The sequence below is a fragment of the Dreissena polymorpha genome, chromosome 14, assembly GCF_020536995.1.
Source record: "Dreissena polymorpha isolate Duluth1 chromosome 14, UMN_Dpol_1.0, whole genome shotgun sequence".
NCBI classification, from domain to species: domain Eukaryota; kingdom Metazoa; phylum Mollusca; class Bivalvia; order Myida; family Dreissenidae; genus Dreissena; species Dreissena polymorpha.
The window spans coordinates 22,964,867-22,992,635 of NC_068368.1; the positions used below are offsets into that span (position 1 = coordinate 22,964,867).

The following is a 27,769-nucleotide window of genomic DNA, read 5'->3' on the forward strand; positions in this document are numbered from 1 at the left end:
ACAACGTGTTATAGCGACTCACAACGCCTTATACTGATTGACAACGTGTTATAGCGACTCACAACGCCTTATACTGGTTGTCAACGTGTTATTAAGACTGACAGCGCCTTATACTGGTTGACAACGTGTTATAGCGACTGACAGCGCCTTATACTGGTTTATAACGTGTTAAAAAGACTGACAGCGCCTTATACTGGTTGACAACGTGTTATTAAGACTGACAGCGCCTTATACTGGTTGACAACGTTTTATAGCGACTGACCGCGCCTTATACTGGTTGACAACGTGTTATAGCAACCGACAGTGCCTTATACTGGTTGATAACGTGTTACAGCGACTGACAACGCCTTATACTGGTTGACAACGTGTTTTATAGCGACTGACAACGCCTTATACTGGTTGACAACGTGTTATAGCGACTCACAACGCCTTATACTGATTGACAACGTGTTATAGCGTTTGATGCGCGATGAGCGGAAAAATGCGTCGGCCGCTGATCGGACGGTGATCGGTGTCTATTTGTGACTGAGGTATTAACCAACAAAATAACTTACATCAAAAATATTTTCTGATTTGTATTTTCTCAACTATTCTTAAGTACAAAGAAAGTACAATAGTGAGCATGTTTGTCATAAAGTAAATGCACAGAGGTTTAAATTAGAGATTGCTTACGGTAGTTTTATTTTATAGAATTTGATATAAATATTAACATGAAATATTGAAAAATCTTGCTTGAATGACAATATTTTATACACACATTGTAAATCATGCATCAACAATATCGACAACAGACTTAAATTGTTATTCAACTACATTGTAGAAATACGAATCATCAGAAAATAACTGGTTAATCTGTGTTTTAGTTCCACTTAATGAAACAAGAGGGCCAAGATTGCCCTTTATTGCTTATATGACAATCACTAATCACTCATTAAAACTTTGTTTTGATGCATGACCTAGATTTTTTACCCCAGATCTTGACCTACATATAGCTAAGGTAGAAATTCAGACAAAATTTGGTATAGATACAATCGAAACAGTGACTTCTTAAGTATTTACAAGGTTTTCCAGAAATTTGCCCTAGTGACCTAATATTTGACCGGAAACGACCCATTATCAAACTTGACCTACATATTATTGAAAAAAAACATTTTGACAAAGTTTCATGAAGATCCAATCAAAAAAGTGATTTCTAAAGTGTTCATAATGTTTTTCCCTTATTTGGCCCTTGTGACCTACTTTTTCACCTCAAATGGCCCACTATCAAACTTGTCCAATTGTGTCAATATTAACATCTTGACCCTTTTTTGCTAAAATTAGGCTTAAAATTGAGTTCACAAGGTAAAGACTGATGACGCACGATGCCAAACAGAGAATGATTCTAAAAGCTCACCTTTTTAAATATCAGTAAATGATTTTATAAAAATAATCCTCATTATACTTAAAACCATTATATAGTAGTTAAGTGATATTATAAAGGGTCAATTATTTAAAAGTCAAGCAACATAATGCAAAATTGACATATTTATGTATCAAAAAGCTTTCTAGTCAACATAATAAATAGATCCCTATCATATTAAGCAAAAATCGTTTCTATAAAAGATGGCCCATGCACTAAGATTAACTGCAAAGTCTGCAATTTTCATTCGAACAAATTTAACACTTTAGTTTGTTTACAACAGCAAACAGATTTACTTATTAATACAACATAAACTAGAGGGCCAAGATAGCCCTATATCGCTCAAATGACAATTTCTGTTGACTCATTAAAATATTTATTGAACTGGTGACCTAGTTTTTTGCCCCAGATGACCCATGTCAGAACTTGGTTTACATATCATTAAGACAAACATTCTGACAAGGATTGGTGAAGATACAATTAAGATTTGACAACTACAGTAGTTTGGTGAAGATACAATCAAAATTTGACAACTACAGTGTTCATAAGGTTTTACTAAGATATCAAAATTATTCTTCTGACCCAGCTGTGCAGAGCATTTGGCCTCTTGTGTTCACAGCATAAAGTTTGACGACGCACCATGAAGACTGAGCCTAAAGGCTCACCCTGTCACTTTGAGGCATGTGATCTAGAAAGGCCATTATTCTCAACCAAATAATTATCAAAGTATAACATAAATGAACCATTTTACTAGTTTAATACCAACAATATGTTGAAAATGGGCCATTAAAAATAATAAGCTAAGCTAAGGGATGCCCTGTTTGGGTTCAAATCACAAATAGTTTTAACTACAACAGATTAGATTTTTGTGTTAAAAACTGCTGATTGAAAACTCCCAGAATGATATGAAAAATATTAGAATTATCAATTACCTTGTATAAGTAAACATTCCTATGACATACATAACAGAGAAACTTTGACACAAACTCAGCCCTTAAACGAAGACAACCATGTTATTCAGGAATATGTACTCTAACTTGTTCACATAATTCTCCAATATAAACTGTTCATTTACAAGTTGTGATGATCTGCCAACTGCACATTAGGAGGGATTGGACAACAAATTTTTAGATAAGCCATGCCACTTTCATTTTTAGTCTCTAACTCAATTGCATCTACCACAACCATAATTAACAGTTTAAAACCTATATTACAAAAAATGTGTTTCATTGTGTAAAACAGGTCATCACTTTGCCAAGCTATTTAAACAGATTAGGTTATTTTTCTATTTAGGTACATTTGTATGTTGATCCGTACATTGTTTAAAGATGCTGGACCGGTAAGTCAATACGAATATTTCAGAATAAGAAATAACACTATATGTCAAATCAATAATATAATATAACAATGCAATAAGATTTATCACTTATTTCAACATGTAAACGTTGTATTTTTGCTGTCAATGTGTATTATCAAAACATTTCTTAAATTTCAACATTCTAGGAAAAAAAACACTAAGCCAGTAGAAGGATTCCAACTGAAGACATCCAGATCTGCAGGCGAGTACTCTTCCACTGCACCATGGAGGACTAGTTGTTACACGCTATTAAGATACAGAATGTATACTACGCACAAAAACAAACATAATGTAAACAAACATGAGATTAAAGCTGGCAGCTTTTTATCAACAATGTTAATTTTCTTTTTTTTTAAAGCACCTTGAGGTTTTCATTTTGGCTTTATACATATTTAGGTATTGCAAAGCATTGCAAAAGCATTAATTAAAATTACACATATTAGTATTCTTTGAGGTAGCTATGTGTATGGTTTCTTTCTGTACATTCACTAGTTTGATACTGGATTTTCCTATTTCAACCTGTTCTTTGTCTCCATCTCCTTGTATGACATTTAAACTTTCCTCAACGTATATGTTCACTGTGTCTCGTTCTGGATATACTGTGCCTTTACAATCACTGTCACTTTCCTCTGATGAGATGTAATCGGCATCATTATCATAATCATATGAATCTTCTACAAAGTCATCGGTTTCTATTTGTTGCTCTTCAGCATTCCTACAAAATATAAACAATAAAATTGTAATGTTTATGATACAAACTCTACCAATATTCTGACAAAAGCCTTTATATCAGTATTATATAAATACTGGTATAATGACACCTGTCTGCTTTTTTATATTTATATATGTATGTGCATTTGTGTGTGAATTTCTTAATAACTTATCTTTTGAGGACTTCAGCAATGTATCTCTATCTACACACTGAAACCAATGTGAGGACTTGAACTATTAATCTCTTTTTACATATGTCAAGAAAAGTCAACGTAATTGAGGAACAATATATGTTCATAAAACACAGTTAACATGTTGAATGTGTTACATGGAACCTACACATAATTTGATGATTGTAGGTGGCAGTGTAAGTGTTTTGTGCAATAGCAAATATGTTGTGCCATTATGAAACTTTCGAACATTTTCGGAACCATGGTAAAATATAAACAAGAGCACCGCATAACGGGTGCCACGCTCGGCTGTGAAAGCTTGTCAGATTTTTTTTTTTTTTTAGAGGTCACAGTGACCTTGACCTTTGACCTAGTGACCCAAAATGGGTGTGGCATGTAGAACTCATCAAGGTGCATCTACAAATGAAGTTTCAAAGTTGTAGGTGGAAGCACTTTGATTTTAGAGCCACTGTAAAGGTTTACGCACGAAGCCGGCGGACGACGAGCAGGCTATGACAATACCTCGGGTTTTCTCCGAAAACAGCCTCGCTAAAAATCAATGAACATACAATTTGTTGTGCGCATCCTCGCCTACGGTCTTAATTAGGGTACTGATAGTGGTCATGGAAAGAGAAGACAGGCTCTCAGTGTAATTGGCAGGACACAGTTTGTGTATGTTTGATCTTTGAATTCTTATTGTAACCATAACCTTTAACATAGGGCACACCTTCATCATAAGCCAGGAAATGATACAGGAACTGGTTATGTCAAGCTCTCCCCCTAATGACTGAACTACATCCTCAGCATCATCTGCCAAGTACAAAACAGCTTTCATCAGTAATGTTACACATCACGATAAGCAAAATACACAGAGTTCAAAAATCATTTCCAGGCTAAAAAACAAATTTCCATGAATACAGACCCTGCTATAAAGTGGATACATCTATTGCCCTTAACTTACAATAGAACTAAAATAATACAAACTCAATACTTCAGAAAGATACCATGTTCCATAAAAAATGTACAGCTACTTAGCTGGTTTTTAGTCGTGAGCCAAAACTAAATTTACAGAGAATGTTTTGCAAATCAGTATGTGCTTAGAAGCCTTAGCTACGCTTAGAACCGTAACTCACTATGCTAGGAATGATTACGCTGCCTGTCTGCATTGCAGACGACGAATGGTTAGGAGCGTCTGCTCTACTCCTGCAGTGAGTGTATTTACCAGCTTGTAAGACGACATTGACCAGTCTAGTGTTTATCATTGAAATCTGTACATATTGGCTGCTTTCAGGGAAACAGGGCTTAATGCATGTCAAATAAGATTAGCCTGTGCACACTGATTAGCCTGTGCAATGCACACATGCTAATCAAGGGAGACAACAACAAACAACTTCAGTGCCTTTAGTGCTTTGATTTTCTCAATGTCACTAGTAAAATCTTTTCACTTAGATGAGCAGACATCATCAAATGCTGGGTCTGAAAGCTTTCTTTAAACATGTGTATATATAAGGTTACAAACTATAGGCATTTTCCTGATGTGGTATAGTACCTGTCTACAAAGTATGGAAGTGCTAGATGCAAAACAACTTAAGTTATTTACAGTCTTTTTAAAGGCCTCACCCGTCACACAGAATCTACTTGGATTTCCTTCACCGGCAAACTCCTTTCAAACAACTGGCTGAAATACTTCACTACTTAGATATGTTGTGGTAGTAAATTAGCTCTCACACTATCTTTAGTTTTAACTTGGCATAATGTCTGGGATCAAAGACTGAAACTTCAGTTTGTCTATAAACAGTTCAGCATAAAACTGACTGTTACAATGACAATTTCTTACAAAATGTATATATCAACTTTGGAGTGCTTAGCCATTAAAGCCGCTTTGACTGTTAACCAAAAGTGGTAAAGTCTGAAGAAGTTGATCAGGAGGTTTTAGGCTCAAGCTGGACCGCTTTATAATGCCATTGTTTTCTTTGAGCAAGAAAATTCATTCACATTGCTCAGTGGACAGTATTAAAAATAAGTTTCTAAAACTTAACTACCGGTTCTGCTTATAATCAGCAGCAAGACTGATTTGGTTAATATCCAAACCCTTTCATTCTTTTTTCGGAAATATGGCAAATGATTTAATAACCGCAAGTACATATTGAAAATGTCATCTTTTGATGAAATTGGTGTGTTAGAGCACTTGGACCCATACTTGTCCAAACAAGTGCGGTTTTAGTTAAATAAATGTATACATTTTGCCAAACAAATATCCCTTTGTGCATGGGAAAAAACTCCTGCATCACAAGAAAGCTAGAAATGCTCACAACTTCCATTAACAAATATGTGTATCTGGTGAAGTTAAAAAGAAAATAATTATATCATGAAACATATAAATTATATTTGAAGTCCTCACATTCACAATATATGGAATTATGTGTTGAGTCCTCATTTTGTTAGTAACTACATGTATATTTGATAAAGAAATTTAGCAAAAAAATGACAGAACATGTTAAGCAAGAAATGTATTTGAAGTCCTCACATGCACAATATACGGAACTGTGTGTTGAGTCCTTATTTTGTTAGTAACTATTGCTTATAACAATTTGCTAAACTTAATATAACAAGGGCTGTTTGTAAAACATGCATGCCCCCCATATGGGCTGTCAGTTGTAGTGGCAGCCATTGGGTGAATATGTTTTTTTTTCACTGTGACATTGACCTTTGACCTAGTGACCTGAAAATCAATAGGGGTCATCTGCCAGTCATGATCAATGTACCTATGAAGTTGCATGATCCTAGGCCTAATTATTCTTGAGTTATCATCAGGAAACCATTTTACTGTTTCGAGTCACTGTAAACTTGATCTTTGACCTAGTGACCTGAAAATTAATAGGGGTCATCTGCCAGTATGATCAATGTACCTATGAAGTTTCATGATCCTTGCCGTAAGCATTCTTGAGTTATCCGGAAACCATTTTATAATTTCGAGTCACTGTGACCTTGACCTTTGACCAAGTGACCTGAATATCAATAGGGGTCATCTGCCAGTCATTATCAATGTAACTATGTAGTTTCATGATCCTAGGCGTAAGCATTCTTGAGTTATCATCTGGAAACCATTTTACTGTTTCGAGTCACTGGGACCTTGACCTTTGACCTAGTGACCTGAAAATCAATAGGGGTCATTTGCCAGTCATGGTCAATGAACCTATGAAGTTTCATGATCCTAGGCATAAGCATTCTTGAGTTATCATCCGAAAACAATTTTACTCTTTCGAGTCACTGTGACCTTAACCTTTGACCTCGTGACCTGAAAATAGGGGTCATCTACCGGTCATGATCAATGTACCTATGAAGTTTCATGATCCTAGGCCTAAGCGTTCTTGAGTTATCATCCGGAAACCATCTGGTGGACGGACCGACCGACCGACAGACGGACCGACCGACATATGCAAAACAATATACCCCCTCTTCGAAGGGGGGCATAAAAATTAATGTCTTCTGGTGCATCTGGGGCATCACCAGCCTTTGTCATAACTTCCATGTCCGCTATGAAGTTGAACAAGTTCACCGCATAACGGGCGCCAACGCTCGGCTGCGGGTGCATTTTTGAATACATGAAAGCTTGTCAGAATTTTATTTTAGAGGTCGCAGTGACCTTGACCTTTGACCTAGTGACCCAAAAATGGATTTGACGTGTAGAACTCATCAAGGTGCAGCTACATATGAAGTTTCAAAGTTGTAGGTGGCAGCACTTTGATTTTAGAGCCAATGTTCAAAAGGTTAACAAAATGCTTAAGTTTTAGCACCAAGCGGCCAGCGGACGACACGACATGACGACGGACACGACGAGCTGGCTATGACAATACCTCGGGTTTACTCCGAAAACAGGTGAGCTAACAAGAATGATTGCATATGAGAACCAGAGATTTTGTCTCAGCAAACACCTTACCCGGTAGTACGTTTTGTTGTTTGTGAGCATGTCAGAATGTTGCTAGAACTCTAGTTGAGCAGAGTTCTGGGCCACCGTTACCGTCATGTCTTCTAATGGTGAATCATTGGCATCATCTCCTGCATGACAGAATCGAAAGCCATGTTAAATCACAACATCAATCTACATAACTATCCATCTTATGATTGTAATTAGGAAATGATTAATACGACATGCTTGCCAAGAATTGTATGTCAAGTCTGGACTAAATGTATTTTAATAAAATAAGTTTTGAGTTTGATTGATAAGAGTTTTCTGAGATTATTTATTATTTTCAAAAAACATAATTGTAGGGCAAGTCATCATTTTGATAAAATATATTGTGCATTGAGTCCTCACTTTTATGATTAAGCAATTGTATGTCAAGTCCTCACTTTGATTATAAAATAAGTTTTGTGCAAAGTCCTCATTTTGATTGCTTCAATTTTTTATTGAAAACGTTCTTATTTTGAAAAAATTAATTGCAGGGAAAGTCATCGTTTTGATAAAATGAAGTGTGCATCAAGTCCTTACTTTTATGATAAATCAAATGTATGTCAAGTCCTCACTTTTATAACAAGAGCACTGCATAACGGGTGCCAACGTTCCGCTGTGGGTGCATTTTTGAATAAATGAAAGATTGTCAGAATTTTTTTTTTTTTTTTAGAGGTCAAAGTGACCTTGACCTAGTGACCCAAATATGGGTGTGGCGTGTAGAACTCATCAAGGTGCAGCTACATATGAAGTTTCAAAGTTGTAGGTGGCAGCTGTTTGATTTTAGAGCCAATGTTCAAAACCTTGACAGAATATTAAGGTTTTAGCATGACGCGGACGACACGACACGAAAAGCTGGCTATGACAATACCTCGGGTTTTCTCCAAAAACAGCCAAGCTAAAAATCTCTAATTGACATTTTGATATCATAAAGAAAATTGCATTGAGTTTTATTGTTGAATGTTTGCAAGTGCATACAGAAGATTTTCAGACCAGTTTATGTGTGCGACCATACTTACAGAATTGATGAAACAAAAATACCAAACTTTATTAGGAGTTTTTTTGGTAAACAAATTTGTAACTTACCCTAGGCTCATAAAAAACAAGTCTATAAGTCCGTCTCTGGGAAAACCTGGCTTAATGCATGCGTCTCAGATCAGTCTATGCAGTCTGCACAGGCTAATTTGGGATGATAATTTGTCTCTTTTCAACAAAAATCCAGTCTAGGCAGAAAATGTTGTCCCTGATAAGCCTATGAGGACTGCTTATTTAAAAATAAATGAAAAATTTAACCTAATGAACTCCCAGGAAGACAGACAGCCCAAATTATTTCAGTACTGTAATTCTTAAATGGAGTGGGGTTTAATAAGCATTTCCAAATGTCTCTCACTCTGGAAAAATGGGGCTTAATGCATGTGCGTTGAATGTTGACCCATATTAGCCTATACAGTCTGCATAGACTAATCCAAACCTACACTTTCTGCCTGAACTGGATTTTTGTTAAGAAAATACCTCATTTAAACTCAAAATTCAATAAAAGTGAAAAACGTTATTGCCGATTAGCCTGTGCTTAGGCTAATATGGGACGACACTTTACACACCTGCATTATGGCCACACGTACCCCGAGTATCTGAGGGTTGGGACAGACAGCTGAGCGGTCGAGCCAGTCAGAGGCAGGGCAGAGAGTCTGCAGGGAGCATGTGGGGCTTGCACCCACACACCAGCCACACTCGTGTTCCGGGTCCATACTAAGGCACTGACCGCAGTTGGTTACCATGGTACCACACTTGTAGATGCGGACTAGAAATGGAATAAAAAGTTTAATACCACATTTTAGATAAGGTAACAGTATGTTTTGTTTTGTTACTGTTTTCAAGGCCATCATATCATATAGAGAAGAGTAATATCCAGATGTAGAATTGAAATAACCTGTAATAAAAGTTGTTATTCCTAAAGGCTTGCATAATTAGCATTAAATTAATTTCATCTGATCATATCTAGGCCGTGAGACAAGGTTATCGCAGAATAATAATAACCCTTGATTGTAGTAAAACAAAAACAAATAAGCTGTCATTAAAATATTAAATGATGTTATACCCAGTCACATGTCTCTGTTTTATAAACTTGAAAAGGTATCAAACCTCAAGGCTACTTCACCTTTGATATTTTGTGGATTATCCAATGGAACGCTGTTCTTCCCACTCGTCACGGTGAACTGAACGGTTACTATGGGCAACATGACGTCAGAGAACTCAAACTGGAGAGCCTCACACTCGAGGTTGGAGGACGTGATTTTCCATGTGGAGTACTTCACTTCCCAGCTGTACGTGAACAGGCAGAGGACATTGTCCATCTGGTCTGGCTGCAAGAAAGCAGGTGAGATTGCACACCAAAATATGGCAAAGAATCTGAAATGAGACTCAAGAATGTTGCTCAAAGTGTGAAATGAGTCTGAACTATGAAATGTGGATCAAAGTGTGAAATGAGACTGGAAAATGTGGTTCAAAGTGTGAAATGAGAGTGTAAAATATGCCTCAAAGTGTGAAATGAGACTCCAAAAAGTGGCAATCTGTGAAATGAGGCTTTAAAATGTGGCACAAATTTGAAATGCAACTTTTGCATGAGGCACAAAGTAAGAAATGGGACTTTAAAATGTGGCACAAAGTGTGAAATGAGGTTTGAAAATGTGGCAAAAACAAGTCAAATGAGACTAACATGTGGCTTGAAGTGTGAAATGAGACTTTAAAATTTTGCTCTTTTTTAAAAGAAACTTTCAAATGAAGAACAAAGTTTCGACATATTTTAGACATTGTTCCATAAAACAAGGTATTGCACATAATCTTTGCTATATCTTTGTTTGTATTGGAATGTTTGCTCGTTTTTTTTATTGATTTAGTTATATGATGCCTGTCAGTACATCTACTAAAATTTCCTGTGAAGTATTAGCCAACATCAGCAATAAACCAGTAAAATGCATGATTACTAGTCTTGAACAAACAAATATTTATTTCAACCCATGAAGATTTTACATACCTGAATGTCCGCCACACGTACACTGATGCTCTTATTCTGGCCGGAATGTACAACCACGTCAGTGTCATAGGAGGTAGTCTCCAATTGTGGACACTTGACAGGGGATCGAACTGCAGCTGTAGTCTATAACAAACACTCACTGGTAAAATGGAATGTCACATGTGCTTAACTAGAGTGCTCTTTGCTGATCGCTTCAACTATGTTCTGTAAGCCAACCATCTAAAAGGTGAATAACCTTTTTCGCTTTATTTTAATTGTATTCAACTACACTCCTAAAATGCAGGCGTTCCATCACTCATTCATCACACGCACAATCTTCTTTCCGTTTATTGCTCATTCATTGAAAGCCATAAGTATCCCAATGCTGTGGCTATGTGATTAACAAAATTATAATACAATATGATTTCATGCAGCTCCTGTCAGATTATATAAATTTCTACTGCTTTGCATGCCATAAGATTATTTGTTTGATCTACTTTGATCAACATTTCTTTTGGCATCTTACCAGTACATACTGGGCGTAATGTTCTGCATTAAATATGATAGACAAAATATCTTGTTTCACACCCTATCAATCTAAATTTCTACAAATTTATAATTCAGATAGCCCAACAAAGCCAAGTCCATATGCTCCAATCTTTTAGAGGGAGGCTTTAAAGTATATTTCTGATTTTGGCATGAGAGTCTCTCTAAATTACCTGATCCGGGCAGGCTGGTGCTGCATCACTGACACGCAGTCCCCGCAACATGGCACCACTTGCAGCCAAACGTACTCTCTGTGCAGCTCGTGCAACTTTAAGTCCAAAAGCAGATCTCTATGACAAGCAGGAAACCAGAATGTGTCAGATAAGGATTGTATAGAAAATTGTGGGCTAATATTATTAGTTAAGCCTTTCCCCATCAGAAGCAAAGTGAAAATGTGCAAACAGCATAAAACCAGAACAGCCTGCAAGCAACTCGCATTCTGTTCAGGTTTTATGCTGTTTGTTGCTAATCAGTATCTAAGGTTTGGAGTCGAAGCTTTAAAAACTTGAATCTATTAAGAAAGGTCTAAAATTCAATTAACTTTTTAAGCAACTTCAAATACGTGAAAATACGTATCTAAGTGGTAAAGGGTTAAACAGCTTCTTACTGTCAGACCCTGAACAGCATGACATAGGGTCAGATAATCAACAATGGAAAACAGATGAGCTCAAGCCCATTATGAATTTACATCATTTTATCTCACAGTGCAGGATGAGTAAGTAGCCATGTGACAAATACTTTCTTGAGTACCATTCTTTTTACAGTATCAGCTTAATAGAAGGAGAACAAGAGCACCGCATAATGGGTGCCAACCCTAGGCTGCGAAAGCTTGTCAGAATTTTTTTTGGCTTTTTTAGAGGTCACAGTAACCTTGACCTTTGACCTAGTGACCCAAAATTGGGTGTGGCGTGTAGAACTCATCAAGGTGCATCTACATATGAAGTTTCAAAGTTGTAGGTGGAAGCACTTTGATTTTAGAGATGTTAAGGTTTTAGCACGACGCCTATGGTGGACGGCTGACGGCGGACAACACGACGAGTTGGGAATGACAATACCTCGGGTTATCTCCGAAAACAGCCGAGCTAATAAAATGAGTAGTCTTATTTTGATCAAACAAATTGTGTATCAAGTCCTCACTTTTATGGTAATTCAATTGTATGTCAAGTCCTCAATATGATAATAAGATAAGCTTTGTGTAATTAAGTCCTCATTTTGGTTGATAAGGTTTTTGAGAAAATTCTTATTTAAAAAAAAAATTATATTGCAGGACAAGTCTTCATTTTCTTCACTGTCATGCATAGACAGTGCTCATTTTGATTGCTAAGAATTTTTTTTGATAAAGTTCTTATTTTGAAAATAGTAATAGTATGGAAAGTCTTATTTGATCAAATCAATTGTGTATCAAGTCCTCAATTTTATGGTACATCAATTGTATGTCAAGTCCTCACTTTTATAATACATGTAAAATAAGCTTTGTGTAAAGTCCACATTTTGATTGGTAAGTTGTTGAGAAAACTCTTATTAAAAAGAAATGCAGGACAAATCTTCATTTTCATCAAATTCATGCACGGTACTTTTCTAAACACTATGTCTCCCCCATATATTTGACCTTTGACCTTGAAGGATGACCTTGACCTTTCACCACTCAAAATATGCAACTCCTTTAGATACACATGCATGCCAAATATCAAGTTGCTATCTTCAATATTGCAAAAATTATTGCAAAACTTAAACCTTGGTTAAAGTTTTGGGACACACACATACAATGACTGACACAATGCCACAATGACAGGCACTGCAGACAGGCCTAAAACAATATACCGCCGATCTTTCGATCCTGGTTGCATAAAAAATTAGGAATGTGAAACAGCATTGTGAGGACTTCAGCAAAACAAATAAACCCTGTAAAAGGTCATGTGTAAGAACTTATTGCTCTCTTGCACGACTTGTTTTTATTCTAACTATATGAAATCCATCTTCAGAGGTGTGATTAAACTAAGACTGTAAAATAACCAATCTCTTGACACAGTGTTTGGTTGACCTTTAATAAAATAATTATACATAGTTTAGGTGCCTTCTTATTAAAACAGTTTTGTGTATAACAAGATATGTCACCTAAGGTGAAATATACCCCAAAGCAGTTTAGAACATAACACCATATGTGCGTGTTTTTGGATCTAACTATGCGTCACGATAATCCAAAACCAATTTGGGTTCAAAGATATTGACCTTATAACACAATGTGTTTGTGTATGAGTACCGTGGGTAGCAGTCAACTTGAGGACAATGCATGTTTTTGTTAAAATGATGTAAGATTAGGCAATGCTTTTCACAAGCCATTTAACGGTCCCTCGCTGAGGCGCATGAATTTGGAAATCAGAGTCTGCAGTGCGCTTGAAATTTACTGATTAGTGTACTAGTATTTTTTCAGTAATTGAATCTAGCCATTTTTCAGATCACAGCGAAATTTGTGAATATTTTGAGAGCCAATTTACCATCAGCTGTCAATTACTTGAAATTTTTTTACCCAACTTAAGCCCACCTAAAGGTGGAGCGTTGTTGTATTGGAAAATCAATATTAACCGATGACAGCGCACGCTTTCCAAGAGCAACAGCACTTGTAGGCATTCAATACATCCTCGTGGAAATAGTGCATTTCATGCATAATGTTGTCAAATCATTTATTCGACTCATAAAGCCTCTTAACAAATTATTGTTGAATTATACACAACTACATGTATAAATGTTTTGTTGAATTCTCAAATTAGAATAGTTAAATTTGTAATCCGAAACTCGCTTCCCAATTTTAATGTTAATGCGACATGAATTACTTCTAGCTTCAAATGAACAGTGCTTCATGTATTTCGTATTGTTTCTTTGTCTCAATAAAAAACACGCAAAAACTCTGCAAACCAAATAACGTCATAAGTTAATGTAAAACAATTAGCGTATGCAGGAAATTGCCCTCCCTATCCCACCCCTAATGGCTCCGGGGCGTCTGAAAAATATCCTGTGCAAAGCACTGCTTGGTCAACAAAACTAACATAAATGAAAACATTTTGAGGACTAGAGTCCTCGCACTGACAGTAAGTCCTCACACCATTGGTGTGCACTAAAGTCTGAGTCCTCCACAACTTATGATGGTGGAACCAGGGCTTTCCTTAGACCTCCAATCTCAAGAGTCAATGACTCTTGGGACCAAATTTTCAAGAGTCAAAATCAAATTTGTATGAGTCATAATAATAACGCAGGAGAGTCAATGATCTTTTGTACTTAAAGCGAATTACTGAGATATATATATATATATAAGGCCTAAATTAAAATTGAGTTTGTTTGCCCTTTACCGACCGACCCACTTTTTACCCCCCGACCCAAAATTGTTTATTGCGATTTCTGAAAACGTATTTTTTTATTTTCGTTTTTTTCGCCGATCATAAAAGAGCCGACTGCAATATTTATTCGTGCGCGTATTTATATCCCTGTCCATTATTATCGCCCCTGACCGATCTAGGTCGCTCCGATGGTTGGAATTTCATATGCCCCAGAATAGACAGTAATGCAAGCGTCTATAACCAGCATCGCAATTGGCGGTGTTCCGTGAAAATGGCCGAACGACATCATACTTATGGTTCGCGAAAGTAGTCAGACATATACGAGTTTACGTTCGTTGTACACATGTTGTTAACGTGATCCAAGATGGCGGACAATTAAAAGAAATAACGATGCTCAGCGAGGACAAATGACTATCGAATTTACGACGGACGTCATATACATGTATGTTTGTAATTAGTATGGATTAATGAAAAGAGCATGTCATTCTACGATGGAGCATACGTTTTAGATACAAATAAAACTCTTTTTTTTGGAAATGTATGAACTGAATGTCACAGAACAAGTGTTTGAAAATTGGAATGCAGTCTACTCGCAAAGAAAAATACATCTAACAGTTACAGGATTATCGTTCGAAAATGCAAAATAAAAGACAAACATGATTTGATTTATATGCAAGTGAATCTGTGTTTAATCAGATTCATGTGCATATTCTGCTTTATTATGTTTGCCACACTAAACAGTTTAATGTAATGGCATGTTAGTGAAATGGATATGTAAAGGTAAACTTATTTAATATATTAATGTCTCTTAGCTAAATACATTGACAACACTCAAGTATATATGTTTAAAGCGTTAATATATCCACAAACTGAAACTAACACCCTTAATTTATTTCCCCAAATAAAGTTTGCATGCTTATGTTAGTTGCAATAATACAACTCCCAGCTATTGACCCTCTGAGCTGTACGTATGTACTCATAAAAGCTCAGAGCATTCAAGAAGAAATAATGCTTTATAATTGTTGTGTATTTAGATAATGCCGCTACGCCACGCCTATTTGTAAATGAAGCGTAGCAACGCCCCGCCCCATGTTCTTCATAACTGGATGTTGACCTCTGATCTGGTTAGTTAGTTGTAAGGCATTGATTGCTTCTATCGTTGAATGATAATAAAGTAGCCACTGAAATTATATGCGTTTCACTTCGTTTGTTTACCCAAACACAACAATAATAAAAGCTGCGCCATGAGCGCATGATATGCCCGTCGTTCGCCAATGAAGTAGTAAGGTAATAAATAACCCTTTGAATCATTTTTTTACTTCAGTTTATTTGTATTTGAATACATGGTTTATTTTATAAGTACATGAGCATGGAAATCACGAAATTTTGACGAACAAAGTCCCATAACTCTGGAACGACAATTCAGAATTCCGTCAAAAACGAAAGGGGATCAGGGTTTATCAATATTAAGATTGTGTTGAAATTTGAAAAAAAATCCATCGAAGGATATTTGAGCTACAGTAGGACATTCAATGAAATCACGAAATTTTGACGAACAAAGTCCCATAACTCTGGAACGACAATTCAGAATTCCGTCAAAAACGAAAGGGGATCAGGGTTTATCAATATTAAGATTGTGTTAAAATTTGAAGAAAATCTGTCAAAGGATATTTGACGTAGCGTACGACATTAACAGACGGACGGACGGACGGACGGACAGACGGACGCGGGGTATACCATAATACGTCCCGTCATAGACGGGCGTATAAAAAATCCATCGGGGGATATTTGAGCTACGGTAGGATACATGAACAACAATAACATTTAAGGTCACAGTGACCTTGACCTTAGAATGAATGACCTTGAAATGACCAGTGGTCATCTAAGTGTGCTTGCAAACCTTCATGTCAAGTTTGAAGACTCTATGTCCAAGCATACCAAAGTTATAACAATTTTAACATTTTAACATTTAAGGTCACAGTGACCTTGTGTGACCTTGACCTTAGAATGAATGACCTTGAAATGACCAGTGGTCATCTAAGTGTGCTTGCAAACCTTCATGTCAAGTTTGAAGACTCTATGTCCAAGCATACCAAAGTTATAACAATTTTAACATTTTAACATTTAAGGTCACAGTGACCTTGACCTTCAAATGAATGACATTGAAATGACCAGTGGTCATCTTCTAGTACTGGCCAATCTTTATTTCAAGTTTGAAGACTCTAGGTACAAGCATACCAAAGTTATAACATGAAATAAGAACTTTAACATTTTTACATTCAAGGTCACAGTGACCTTGACCTTCAAATGAATGACCTTGAAATGTCCAGGGGTTACTTACTAGTTCTGGCCAACCTTCATGTCAAGTTTCAAGACTCTAGGTCCAAGCATACCAAAGTTATAACAACTTTAACATTTTTACATTCAAGGTCACAGTGACCTTGACCTTCAAATGAATGACCTTGAAATGTCCAGTGGTTACTTACTAGTTCTGGCCAACCTTCATGTCAAGTTTCAAGACTCTAGGTCCAAGCATACCAAAGTTATAACAACTTTAACATTTTTATATAGCTACAGTAGGACATTCAATGAAATCACGAAATTTTGACGAACAAAGTCCCATAACTCTGGAACGACAATTCAGAATTCCGTCAAAAACGAAAGGGGATCAGGGTTTATCAATATTAAGATTGTGTTAAAATTTGAAGAAAATCTGTCAAAGGATATTTGACGTAGCGTACGACATTAACAGACGGACGGACGGACGGACGCGGGGTATACCATAATACGTCCCGTCATAGACGGGCGTATAATAATGTTCAGTTTGCCCTTTTATGAATTTACTTTGCCATGCCGAGACTATGTACTAACCGGTCAAACACTTAAAATTGAGGCCTGTAAAAATTTCAACTGGCCTGTGAATTGTTTCTCCTGGTAGGCAAGTCTGGCCTGTAAAATGTGACGGTCTTTTGTCATGTCTGAACTTTTCCATTAAAGGCTTTGGGCTGTCTTTTTACACTTCTTCAATGCTTGTTGCATGCTAATTAAGCCCAATTTAGGGGAAAGGTTTAAGTTAAAAATAAAAGCTGTCTGGCTGTTAAATAATTACAAATGCATTTGAGCAATTAACATCATATAATGAACAAATATTTGATGTAATAACACACAAGCATGCATTTGATATAAATATATGCAAGAAACAGCAAACAAGATAATGTTAAGCTACATAGGGCTTCGTACACTGCATCTGTGCTTTAATAACAGTGTTTTAAATATTCATAGACTTTAAGTGTATTAAAAATATAATTTCTCAAATAAAATAAAATAATTTTCCTACCTACCTACCCACCTGTAAAATTTAGGGTCGGTAAAGGGCAAACCAACAATATTTTAATTGTGGCCTAAAGCAACAAATTTACAAATATCTAAACATTTATTTCTTAATATATTCCAGTCAATAAAAGAGATAATGCAAACATACATTGTGACCAACATTGTGAAAAATACACTCGCACTTGTAGTGACATACATGTAATATATATCAGGGGTGTCAATTGTCCCAAATTTGAAATACGGAAAATTAAGCAGAGATTCAGAGACCGTAGGATAAAGGGAATAGAGGGCAGAGCCCCTCCAGCCCTTGCTTATTGTTATTCTTTATTTTCTTTCTATGTGAAATTTTTTGCAAGTACAATGCAAAATTTTATCAATCAGACCATCCGTAACACCGCATGTGTATTTGTCATTCTATAAAAAATGTTATAAAGACCGTTGGAAATAAATTAAAATCGACGAACCATACCGTATCCGAAAACGGGTAGAGATACGTTGTTTGCGAATGAAATAAAATATGTGTTTTGTTTGTCTGCAGAAAATGAAAGCCAGTAATAAGTAACCTAGCAAATACACAATTAATATATAATTCGGTTGACATATTGTTTTAAGTATGATATTGCAGTGCTTTACTTTGCTAATAGATAATTTATAGTTGGCGGACAACTATAGCTACGTTCGTAGAATGGTACGGTTTGGGGAAAGTAGCGAAGATGTTTTAAAACAAAACAAAAAGATGTTTCGTCAGTTACTTCTCATGTCAGTGCCAGCCGTTTACCATCAAAATACCTCCTTAAACTAACTAATTGGATTTCCTATCATCTCAAAATCGACCCTGGACGGCTCAAATCCGGATTTAATTATTTCATGTCGAGGGTTTGGCGCAAAACTATTGTAACTCAGATTTTTAAAATTTTACAGGAGATCGAAAAAACATCCTTGTTTCCCTAATTTTCACTTCCTGATAAAAACCAGTCTAAAACTTGTAGCAAATAACTTTATTTAAACATTACAGTTAACAATTTGTTTAGATATTGATTCATTTAAATGCATTTGATGAATATCAAGATACAATACTGTTGCGCTAAAATTAGAAAACTTAAGCCAAAATATTTAGGTGCAAAACTATTGTATCTGAAGATACATTACTTTTGCACTAAGTTTTTATCTTAAATTGATGGTTTTGCAATATCCAAGAAACATTGTAACTAAAGGATGATTTTTAATGGACATGCCCTTTTGTTTATAACCTTAATTTTATAATGAAATTATAAAGAAGGGAATAAATCTTTCAATGACATTAAATTAAGCATACTTCAATGGACAGTTGGTTTCATTCACCTGTAGAAAACACAAACCATGACTGGCCAGGTACTTACAACTGAAAAGACTGGTACCTTACAAAATAAAACAGGTGTCTAGTATCAGGGTACTAGCTGGAATCACAAGCAAAAAGACATTTAACTTCAATCAACAGTTCATTGAACTGAAATAATGTAAACAGTATCAGGATAGTGTTTCATGTTACTAACCAGGGGTCACTTTCACAAAGCCTTCTCTCTTATCTTAAAACTAGAACTAGGAACTGGCATTCATCAGAAGTACATGTAACTAAAATAGTAAGGAATAACTGAGCCATGCTGTGCAAAAACCAACCTTTGGTGTTTGAGACCAGCATGAATTCAGATGAGCATGCGCATCCGCGCAATCTCATGGGATCCGTGATGTTAACTTTCAGACCTTATAAGTGTTGCAGAAGCTTTGAGTAAAAAGCATGGATCCTGATGAGACTGCACCAATGCACAGGCTCATCTTGATCCAAAAGCCAAAGGTTGGTTTTCCCACAGCACGTCTCAAATATACAATTAGTACTTATAAAGCATTTGAGGGGACTGAACTCTAGATTGTCCAAGGCAAACAAAATATTATAAGGTTTTAAACTATTATTTCAAAACTAAGTGAATGACTATATTTTTGTCACAAAAACAAAACAAGTAACCCTATTTGCCACAGTTATTTACATTTACTTTATCTTTGAAACAAGTACCAGCAAACATAATTGCATCTGTGGTGCAGTCCAAGTTAGAATCCAGCTTGAAACTGTTTTTTTCTTTTCTCTTTTTTGTCTAATATAGCCATTTCAGGGCTGATCTTTAATTCAAACTAAAGTATTTTTGGCATAAATCAGGGACCCGTCTTATCAAAGATCGTACGACATTCTCACCTTACGATGCAATTTTCGAAGCGCCATAAATACTTAACCGTCACATTTATAATTACTTTTGTTGAACATTTCCATTCATTTTCAAAGAAACTGTCAAATATCCTTTATATTTGAAACATACAAATCATAATCACGTAAATTTTAAAATTACAAAATTCAATCGTAAGTTAACATTGTCGTACGATCTTTGATAAGACGGACCCCAGAAGTTCAGCCACCTTAAATAGAGCAATTATCATATATATTATGCAAACAAGCTTGATATATCATGAAGGACAATTGAACAACAACATTATTTCATGAAATCATATAGCTTTGTACATAAAGAATATTTTGAAGATAAAATTTATGTCATCAAGAGAACGCCCAGATGCAATATTTTCAGGAGGAGCAAAGCCATGAGTGAAAATGTAATGTCTGGTGCTCATGAGATTTAATTAATTTAAAACTTCCTTCGAAATAAACAATTTTTTTTATGCTATTTGCTTGGCAACAGTAAGCATAAAATAAATGATTGTAATACAATAATTTTATCATTGATACAATGTCACATAACAGTTGCAAGTGAAAATAAACACTCAAGTCTTGACATGACACTGTATGTTTAATGTTTAGGTCCATATCTTCATTATAAACAAACATAACAAAAATTCCAAAACATTAACATTGTCATTAATGCTAATATCCAAACATTACTTCATCAGTAACTTTCACGCACTATTTTCATGGGGGAGGAGAAAGAAGAATGTATGGTGGACACTAGGAATAATATGAGCTTTGCAAAGCATTAATAGGTCCCTGTATTTTTCCCATTTCAATTTGATTGGGGCACTCCTTAGGATCTGCAATTTAATTCCTGATGTGTCAACAGAATCCCCCTTTGAATTTCTTGGTCGTTGCATCAGATTTAACTCATGAACCGGACCAGCATAATCGTACTGATAAAACACCATGTCTGGTTGCTCTGCATGCATTTTAAGTGTTTTGACAGAACTAATGAACAGTCTATTTCTGTTTGAGTCAAGGTCAAAATTTTTAATGTTGGAAGAAAGGGTCCTAAAATCATAGAAGTCCTTTTGCCCCATTTCCTTAACATGGTACGGCTGGTTATGTCTTGCTGATCTTATTACTGCTGCCCACTGCCCTGGAGTATATACAGAAATAAACCTACTAGCTCTCTCTACAGAGGCATGTATAGAGTCGTTCTCGTTTTGAGAATGACCCTTTTCTAGGTATTTATGATGTATGGACTCAAGATCAAATTTTTGCATGGCAAACCAAAGCATAGTGGTATAATACCCATTCTTGTTTTGAGAGAAACAGTTGTCACTATAAAACACAAACTTTTTTTTCGAGTTTGGCTTTGAAGACATAGTTTTGATAAAGTGGTAAACGCATGATGCAATCTCAGACGCTCCACGGCTAGCAACTGTTTCGTCCCATACATAGCAATAACCATTTGAGGTTCCAATATCATATATGGAGAGGTTGTATGTGTTTAATCTACGTTTATAATAGAGGGATGACTCGAAACCTTTTGGAGTTAGCAATACCTCCTCTAAATAAAAACAAGCACATATAAACTCTGGGTCTAATTTTGATTTGGCTGTTTCCTTGTCAGATTCTTTGTTCACACGTGCAGCTGTTTTGTTTCTTATATGCTGCTCATAACTCTCTAACTGGGTATTTTTTTCAGCAACAGAGGCATTTTTGTATTTTGTGCATGTATCACACTGGTCTTTAATGGGACGGTGAAATCCAATATTATACTCTGTATCAAAAACAGACCTATAATATGACATTTTAACAGGCTTGAGATCTTGTTCGGAACACTTTTCAACATATAACTGATACATTTTTGAAAGCGTTAATTCTGCTGAAACATATTGTTTCCGTGAATCCTTACGGCAATAGTGACTACACACTGTGGGGAAGGACTCAATGTGAGACTTAACAAAGTTTCGTGTTTCAGGTGAAATACGTTTTGGTCTATTTAGATGCTTTCCCCTACTATCTGGAGTGCAAATACCAATAGAACTGGGTTTTTTTTACTGCTGTTTGAACCATTTGGTCAGAAATATCAAGAGTATGCAAAAAAAAGGTTTTACAAACCCTAACAATAGTTTCACCTGATGGTAAAGACCATTTAAAGCTTCTTGTCCTCCTAGTGTTTGAGGAAGTTTTGCATTTTGTGTTTGAACATTTCGAGTATTTAAGTAGAAATTGCCTTTGAAGGTTTACGTCACTAAGCCCCCAATAAGTGTGGAATATATTGCTACGCACTTCTTGAGATATTGTATTGCTGCATTTAAACCTGCATTTAGTTCCGCATGGCTCTTTCATTTTTCTCCCCTTACATAAAACCCCTCTCACTGAAATATAGCTCTCACCCCTATTTCTCCTGTACTTTCTAGTATTTCTTTCCCATTTTTCCTCATCTCTTACACGTTTTCTACCCCTACATGCTTTAATTGGGTTGGCAGAGGTACTGCCCAATAATAGCTCAGCAGTGAACATTTCTTCTTGCTCTCCAAACTCCCCACCCTCACATTCTACTCTAAGACTTACATTTTCACTTTCACATTCTGCACTCTCACGATTTCTACACTGTTCACCTTCATTTCTAAATTCACCACTTTCAGTTTCCTTCCTTATATTTTCATGCTGGACATGCTCGATTTCACCTATGATCTCACTTAAAACTTCTGCAATTATTTCTTCACCTACTTTAGCATCAAAACCCTGAACCCCTACACTAACAAAATTCTTATCTGTATCTTTCCTCTTTGTTACTTTGAATTTCTTTTTCTTACTTTTAACCTTTGTTTTCATTTTTCGTGTCGATGATGTATTGCTATCCTCAGAGGAATAATTTGAATCTTTCAAAATTTCTGTTTCATTTTTTGACAACTTATACTCAGAACCCGAGCTACATATATCTGAAAATGAATCTGACAAATTTTCATTGCATGCTTTATATTCTGGTAATTCATTTTTATGTCTTCTAAGTTCAGATAAAGGGATGTTGTCTGAATCATCAGTGGCAGAGTCTTCTAAGGATATGTTATTGTCTGAACTACTTTGTTGAAGCTTATTTATCTCTTCTTCTAAAATATAAAGTTTGCAAGTTTCATCTGCACTACTAAAGTCCGAAAAACCTTCAAAATCACTCTCACTTGACTCGCTGAAAATGTGTTCCCTAAGCGAGACATGGGTTACTTCAAATGGTCTGTCATAGTTGTCTGCGAAGAGGGTTGTTGATAACTTCTGAATGAAAGAGCACAGATTTTCAATTGTGCTGTGAAATGTTAATACAGCTGTGCCATCTGGGCAGGATAAACCCTCAGCGTTTCTACTATGTGCATCAAACACACTATATCCATTGCTCAGCCTTATTACAGCCATTGTGTAACAATCAATGGTTACGAAACAATACTTTTTCAAAACGACAAGACTGTCATGTAAAGTTGCGAATGGTGGTTCAGATACATTTCTAAAAATTGAACCACTGAATGTCTTCTCAACGTGAAATGTATCTGTTGGTAGCTCTGAAATGAGAAGGTTTGCTTCGTTTTTAAGACTTATGGAGCAATAAACTGAATCACCACTGCTCAAAATTGTGTCCAGGTCAGTCTGATTCCAGTTTTCAGGGTCTTTATGCTTTGCAAACTGCATAGCCACTAAACTATTTGCTGCACACTGCCTCCCAGCTCCACCATACTTCAAATTTCCTTGGTGGCATGTAGCCTTTACAGACAACATCCTGAAACTCCAAGTAATAATTATCTTATACTTTAGTTAAATGTTGAAAAAGTATGTATTATAGAGAACATTACCTAATATAGATGATATCCACATTTTTCATCAAGTCGCTAAATAATATATTATTGAATGCGTATGGTGAAATACGCATTAGTTTTAAAGCTTAAATGTTGCATGACCATAGGGAGTGCAATATCCCCATAACTTATAAAAACAAGCAAATTCGTTGAATTGATATCCCCCACCAATCTGCTTCTGGACACAAAAGTGTTATATTTAACTCTAAAAAGAGCATTTTTTCAAGATACAAAGGGCCATAACTCTGTTTATTATCAGATGGTGTACAATGCCATTTAGTGTGCATCATCCTTTTATCCACATATATACTCATACCAAGTTTCGATGAAATCTGCCAAAGCACTTCCAAGATATGGCTCCGGACGGACGGACGGAAAGACGGACGGAGGGACGGACAGACAACGCCAAAACAATATCCCTCTGCCTATGGCAGGGGATAATAAAGCGATTATTAAGAGGACATTTAATAAAATGGTTATATAATGTTTTTGTTGAAAAATGCACTCATTCTTATGATAAGAATGAGTGCATTTTTTAACAAAAACATTATATAACCATTTTATTAAATGTCCTCTGTATATTCACTTTATTTTCTATGCATCATAAATATCTAGTGGAGAATATTTTGAAGACAGTTTAAAATAACATGAATAAAAATATATTTATTGCAACCTAAAATCAAGAATTAATTTGACAACGTCATGAACGTCACCGCGTTTTGCCTAGTGTAACCTCAAGTAATCAACATGATTGCAGCCTAATGGAAAGCGTAAATAGTCTGTTTACACACAGTATATACTCAAATATGGACAATTATTGCATGGTCGATTTGCATTTAAATATTTAGGGACACACATGATGTAGGCATGAAATAAAAATTATTATTATATGATCTAAAGATATACGCATCCCAATCAGGTCAGAATTGCCTCGACTAATATGATATTCTGTCGGTGAATGTCGCAAAATATTCAATAGCTAATTTGTCAATAAATGTACAATATTTCATGAATGGTGATATCCACAAGTGAATTATAGCAATTTCTTAACAAAGAGATGAAAATAATAAACCTTTATAGAAAGAAACTAAATTTTCTATTTATGACATAATTTTGCTCTTTAAAAGTGTTATGATTTAAAAAAAAACTTAATTTTATTTAATAGGATTTCAGAAAATAGTTTCGCAAAACATCAGTCACAATACAGAAAAATGTGTCACTGAAGAGTAAAAAATATATGGAAAATATGTTTCAATAAAGTGTAAAATAAATTTTTACAGTAAAAATAATACAAAAAGATGTATTCTATTTAAATGTTCATCAATTATTTATATTTCTCAATATTTCAATATACATTTAATACCAGTAATTCAAACAAATCAAAATGGTGATAATTTGACAAAATGCTGTTATTATTTCTTTTAAAGAGATTGTTGACATTTACTTAAGACGAAAAACAATATCATTTTACAAATTTGGTGAAAATGCCTAACAAAGTTAATTGCTAGCTTATCTATGACCTATACAATTATAACCCTGAAGCTTTGTTTGACGTATCAACCAACAATTTTAGTTGTTGTGGAAATAAATTTACTATGACTTGACAAAATTATATAATTATGATCATATTTCTTAAAGCATTTTGCACTGAATCTTATTAAATCCAAACAAAAAAGATTATTTTTTTAACTTTAAAGTATTTTTTTTTCTTCTAAAATAATACCATATTGTAATAAAATGCATTAAATTTAAAGTATTCTCATTCTTGATTATTACTAGGACAAAACGTATGTATAATATGTTTTAACAAGTAATTATTTTACATTTAAACTATCACAATTGCTACAAGTTAGTTTTTAAGATTAATTTCCCCACCCGCACAGTTCAGTTTTTAAAGTTCTTTTACATAATTAAATATCAGCTAAATATAAAATCAAGTTGATTTTTTTGTAAACACCAATATCAAAATATGAAAATTAATAAAACATATAAAAACTTTTTTAAACTTACCTCTATTGAACAGATATTTGAAATTTGCCACCACTTCAACTTTCCAGTCACATGGTAAATAGAGGTCATAAGGTCAAATTTGTTTAAAAAATAACTTTAAAAAGTCTTTTTCCCCTTTTTTTTTAAAGGAATGTTTTTTAATGGACTATAAGTATGGTATAGGGGAAAATGATAAAATAAAAAATATTTTGTTAAAAAATATTATTAAAATTATTGAATTTATTTAATGCAGTACTATTGTAACTCAAATTACAATAGTGTTGCACTAAAATCACATTGGAAAATGCAGTTAAACTTTGTGCAGTACTATTGTAACTCAAGTTACAATAGTTTTGCACAAAATATATTATGAAAATGCACGCAAATTAATTTGCAAAACTATTGTACCTTGAGTTACAATAGTGTTGCACTAAAAAGGAAAAGATAGTTACCGAGTTTATATGTGCAACACTATGGTATCTATAGATACCATAGTATTGCAATATGACTTTTTGTTTGGATTCAAATATGTTATTGCAACACTAATGTATCTTCAAATACAATAGTGTTGCAATAACATTTTTACATATTTTAGATACAACATTTTTGCAGGATCACTATAAAGTTGTTTTTGTTTATTATATAACTGTCATAATTTTTTTATGGATGCAGGGTATGAAAATATGTACAATTTCAGTGGAAAGTGGTTTTGAGAAAAAATCAGAGTTACAATAGTTTTGCGCCAAACCCTCGATGTGCCATCTTTACCGAGGACGTGCGACAAACATGCCGATTTTCTATGCCGTCTCAAATGGTCAATTATTACACCTATGTTGTAATCAATTAGCAGATGCAGCATCCAAATTTGTCACTTTGCCACACGGTCAGTTATACCAGTTCTATGGTTATTATTAGCAACTCTGATGCAAAGCGTGTAAATTTACTTTGTAGACAGTACATATGCCAGCATAACTTTAGCGCGTCTTTGAACGGAGCAAACATGGAATAAAACAGGGTTGGGTACACTGTATTCAGCATTGGAAATACATTCTGACATATTGTGGAAGTATTTCTCAAAATATTGTGGATAGGGATGTTATAATTATATATTGGATATTATTAAAACTGACGCGGGTGAGTCCATTCTGTTTTGGTGGGTTGAATACATGTCGTTTCTGCAAACAGCTGATAACAAACGCTCAGATAAATAATGGAACGTTGATACACGCGTCATTGAACGAGCAGTGTTTTAATTGGTCATTATTAGATTTCTCAATGGGCAAAACTCCGCCTACTGGGCGGACTTGTGCTTCAAACGGGCGATATAGGTTAGCGTCTACCAAAAGATACTCTGCCCCAAGCAAATTATCGATTACTCTTAATAACTTTTGATCTCTTTGAAGCAAGTCGGTACATTCCCCCGGGTCAAATGTGATGCATGACGTTATTTTCTCAAGAGTCAAAATGGGGTTTTCTGTAATTTTCAAGCGTCAAAACCCGGGAGCTCGGGTCAAAGGAAAGCCTTGGGAACAAATGATGAATTATGGTATTTTCTTATTTTCTACACACATAATTAACATCAACACAAAAAATTTCAAATACACACCTTCATCATAAGCCAGGAAATGATACAGGAACTGGTTTTGTCAAGTTCTTTCCCTAATGACTTAACTACACCTCAGCATCATCTGCAATGTACAAAACAGCTTTCATCAGTCATTTTACACAACACAATAAGCAAATAAACACAGATTTCGAAACCTAAACGCTGACCCTAAGTTCAAGGTCAAGGTATAAGGCGTCAAAATTTGTGTACGTAATGAAAGGCCTTGTCCATATACACATGTGTACCAAATATAAAGGTTACATCTGAAGAGACATAGAAGTTATGAGCATTTTTTGAA

The 27,769-nt window shown here is 35.2% G+C and overlaps 1 protein-coding gene across 5 annotated transcripts; it reads right to left on the bottom strand.

Moving 5' to 3' along the window:
* Positions 1-562: 562 nt before the first annotated feature.
* On the bottom strand, positions 563-27,615 carry LOC127857704 (plexin-A2-like). Of its 5 annotated transcripts, none has more exons than XM_052394330.1 (8): positions 27,472-27,615; positions 11,322-11,438; positions 10,624-10,746; positions 9,748-9,952; positions 9,191-9,390; positions 7,578-7,696; positions 4,365-4,447; positions 563-3,471 (listed from the first exon to the last, which is right to left on the bottom strand). In XM_052394330.1, the coding sequence occupies exons 1-6, from the start codon at positions 27,478-27,480 to the stop codon at positions 7,670-7,672; spliced, it is 681 nt and encodes a 226-aa protein (XP_052250290.1). In that variant the 5' UTR covers positions 27,481-27,615; the 3' UTR covers positions 563-3,471; positions 4,365-4,447; positions 7,578-7,669. The 5 variants fall into 5 exon arrangements, with proteins under 5 accessions (XP_052250290.1, XP_052250291.1, XP_052250293.1 ...); XM_052394331.1 differs by having other exon boundaries at positions 4,347-4,447; XM_052394333.1 differs by lacking the exon at positions 4,365-4,447 and having other exon boundaries at positions 11,322-11,416.
* Positions 27,616-27,769: the final 154 nt, after the last annotated feature.

Bases quoted from the DNA above. Each gene is read 5' to 3' on its own strand.
- LOC127857704 (XM_052394329.1), bottom strand. The intron at 10,747-11,321 runs GTAATTTAGAGA...TGTTTGTTATAG, and splicing joins CACCAGCCTGCCCGGATCAG to ACTACAGCTGCAGTTCGATC. The intron at 7,697-9,190 runs GTGTGTAAAGTG...TCTGTCATGCAG, and splicing joins TACGTGTGGCCATAATGCAG to GAGATGATGCCAATGATTCA.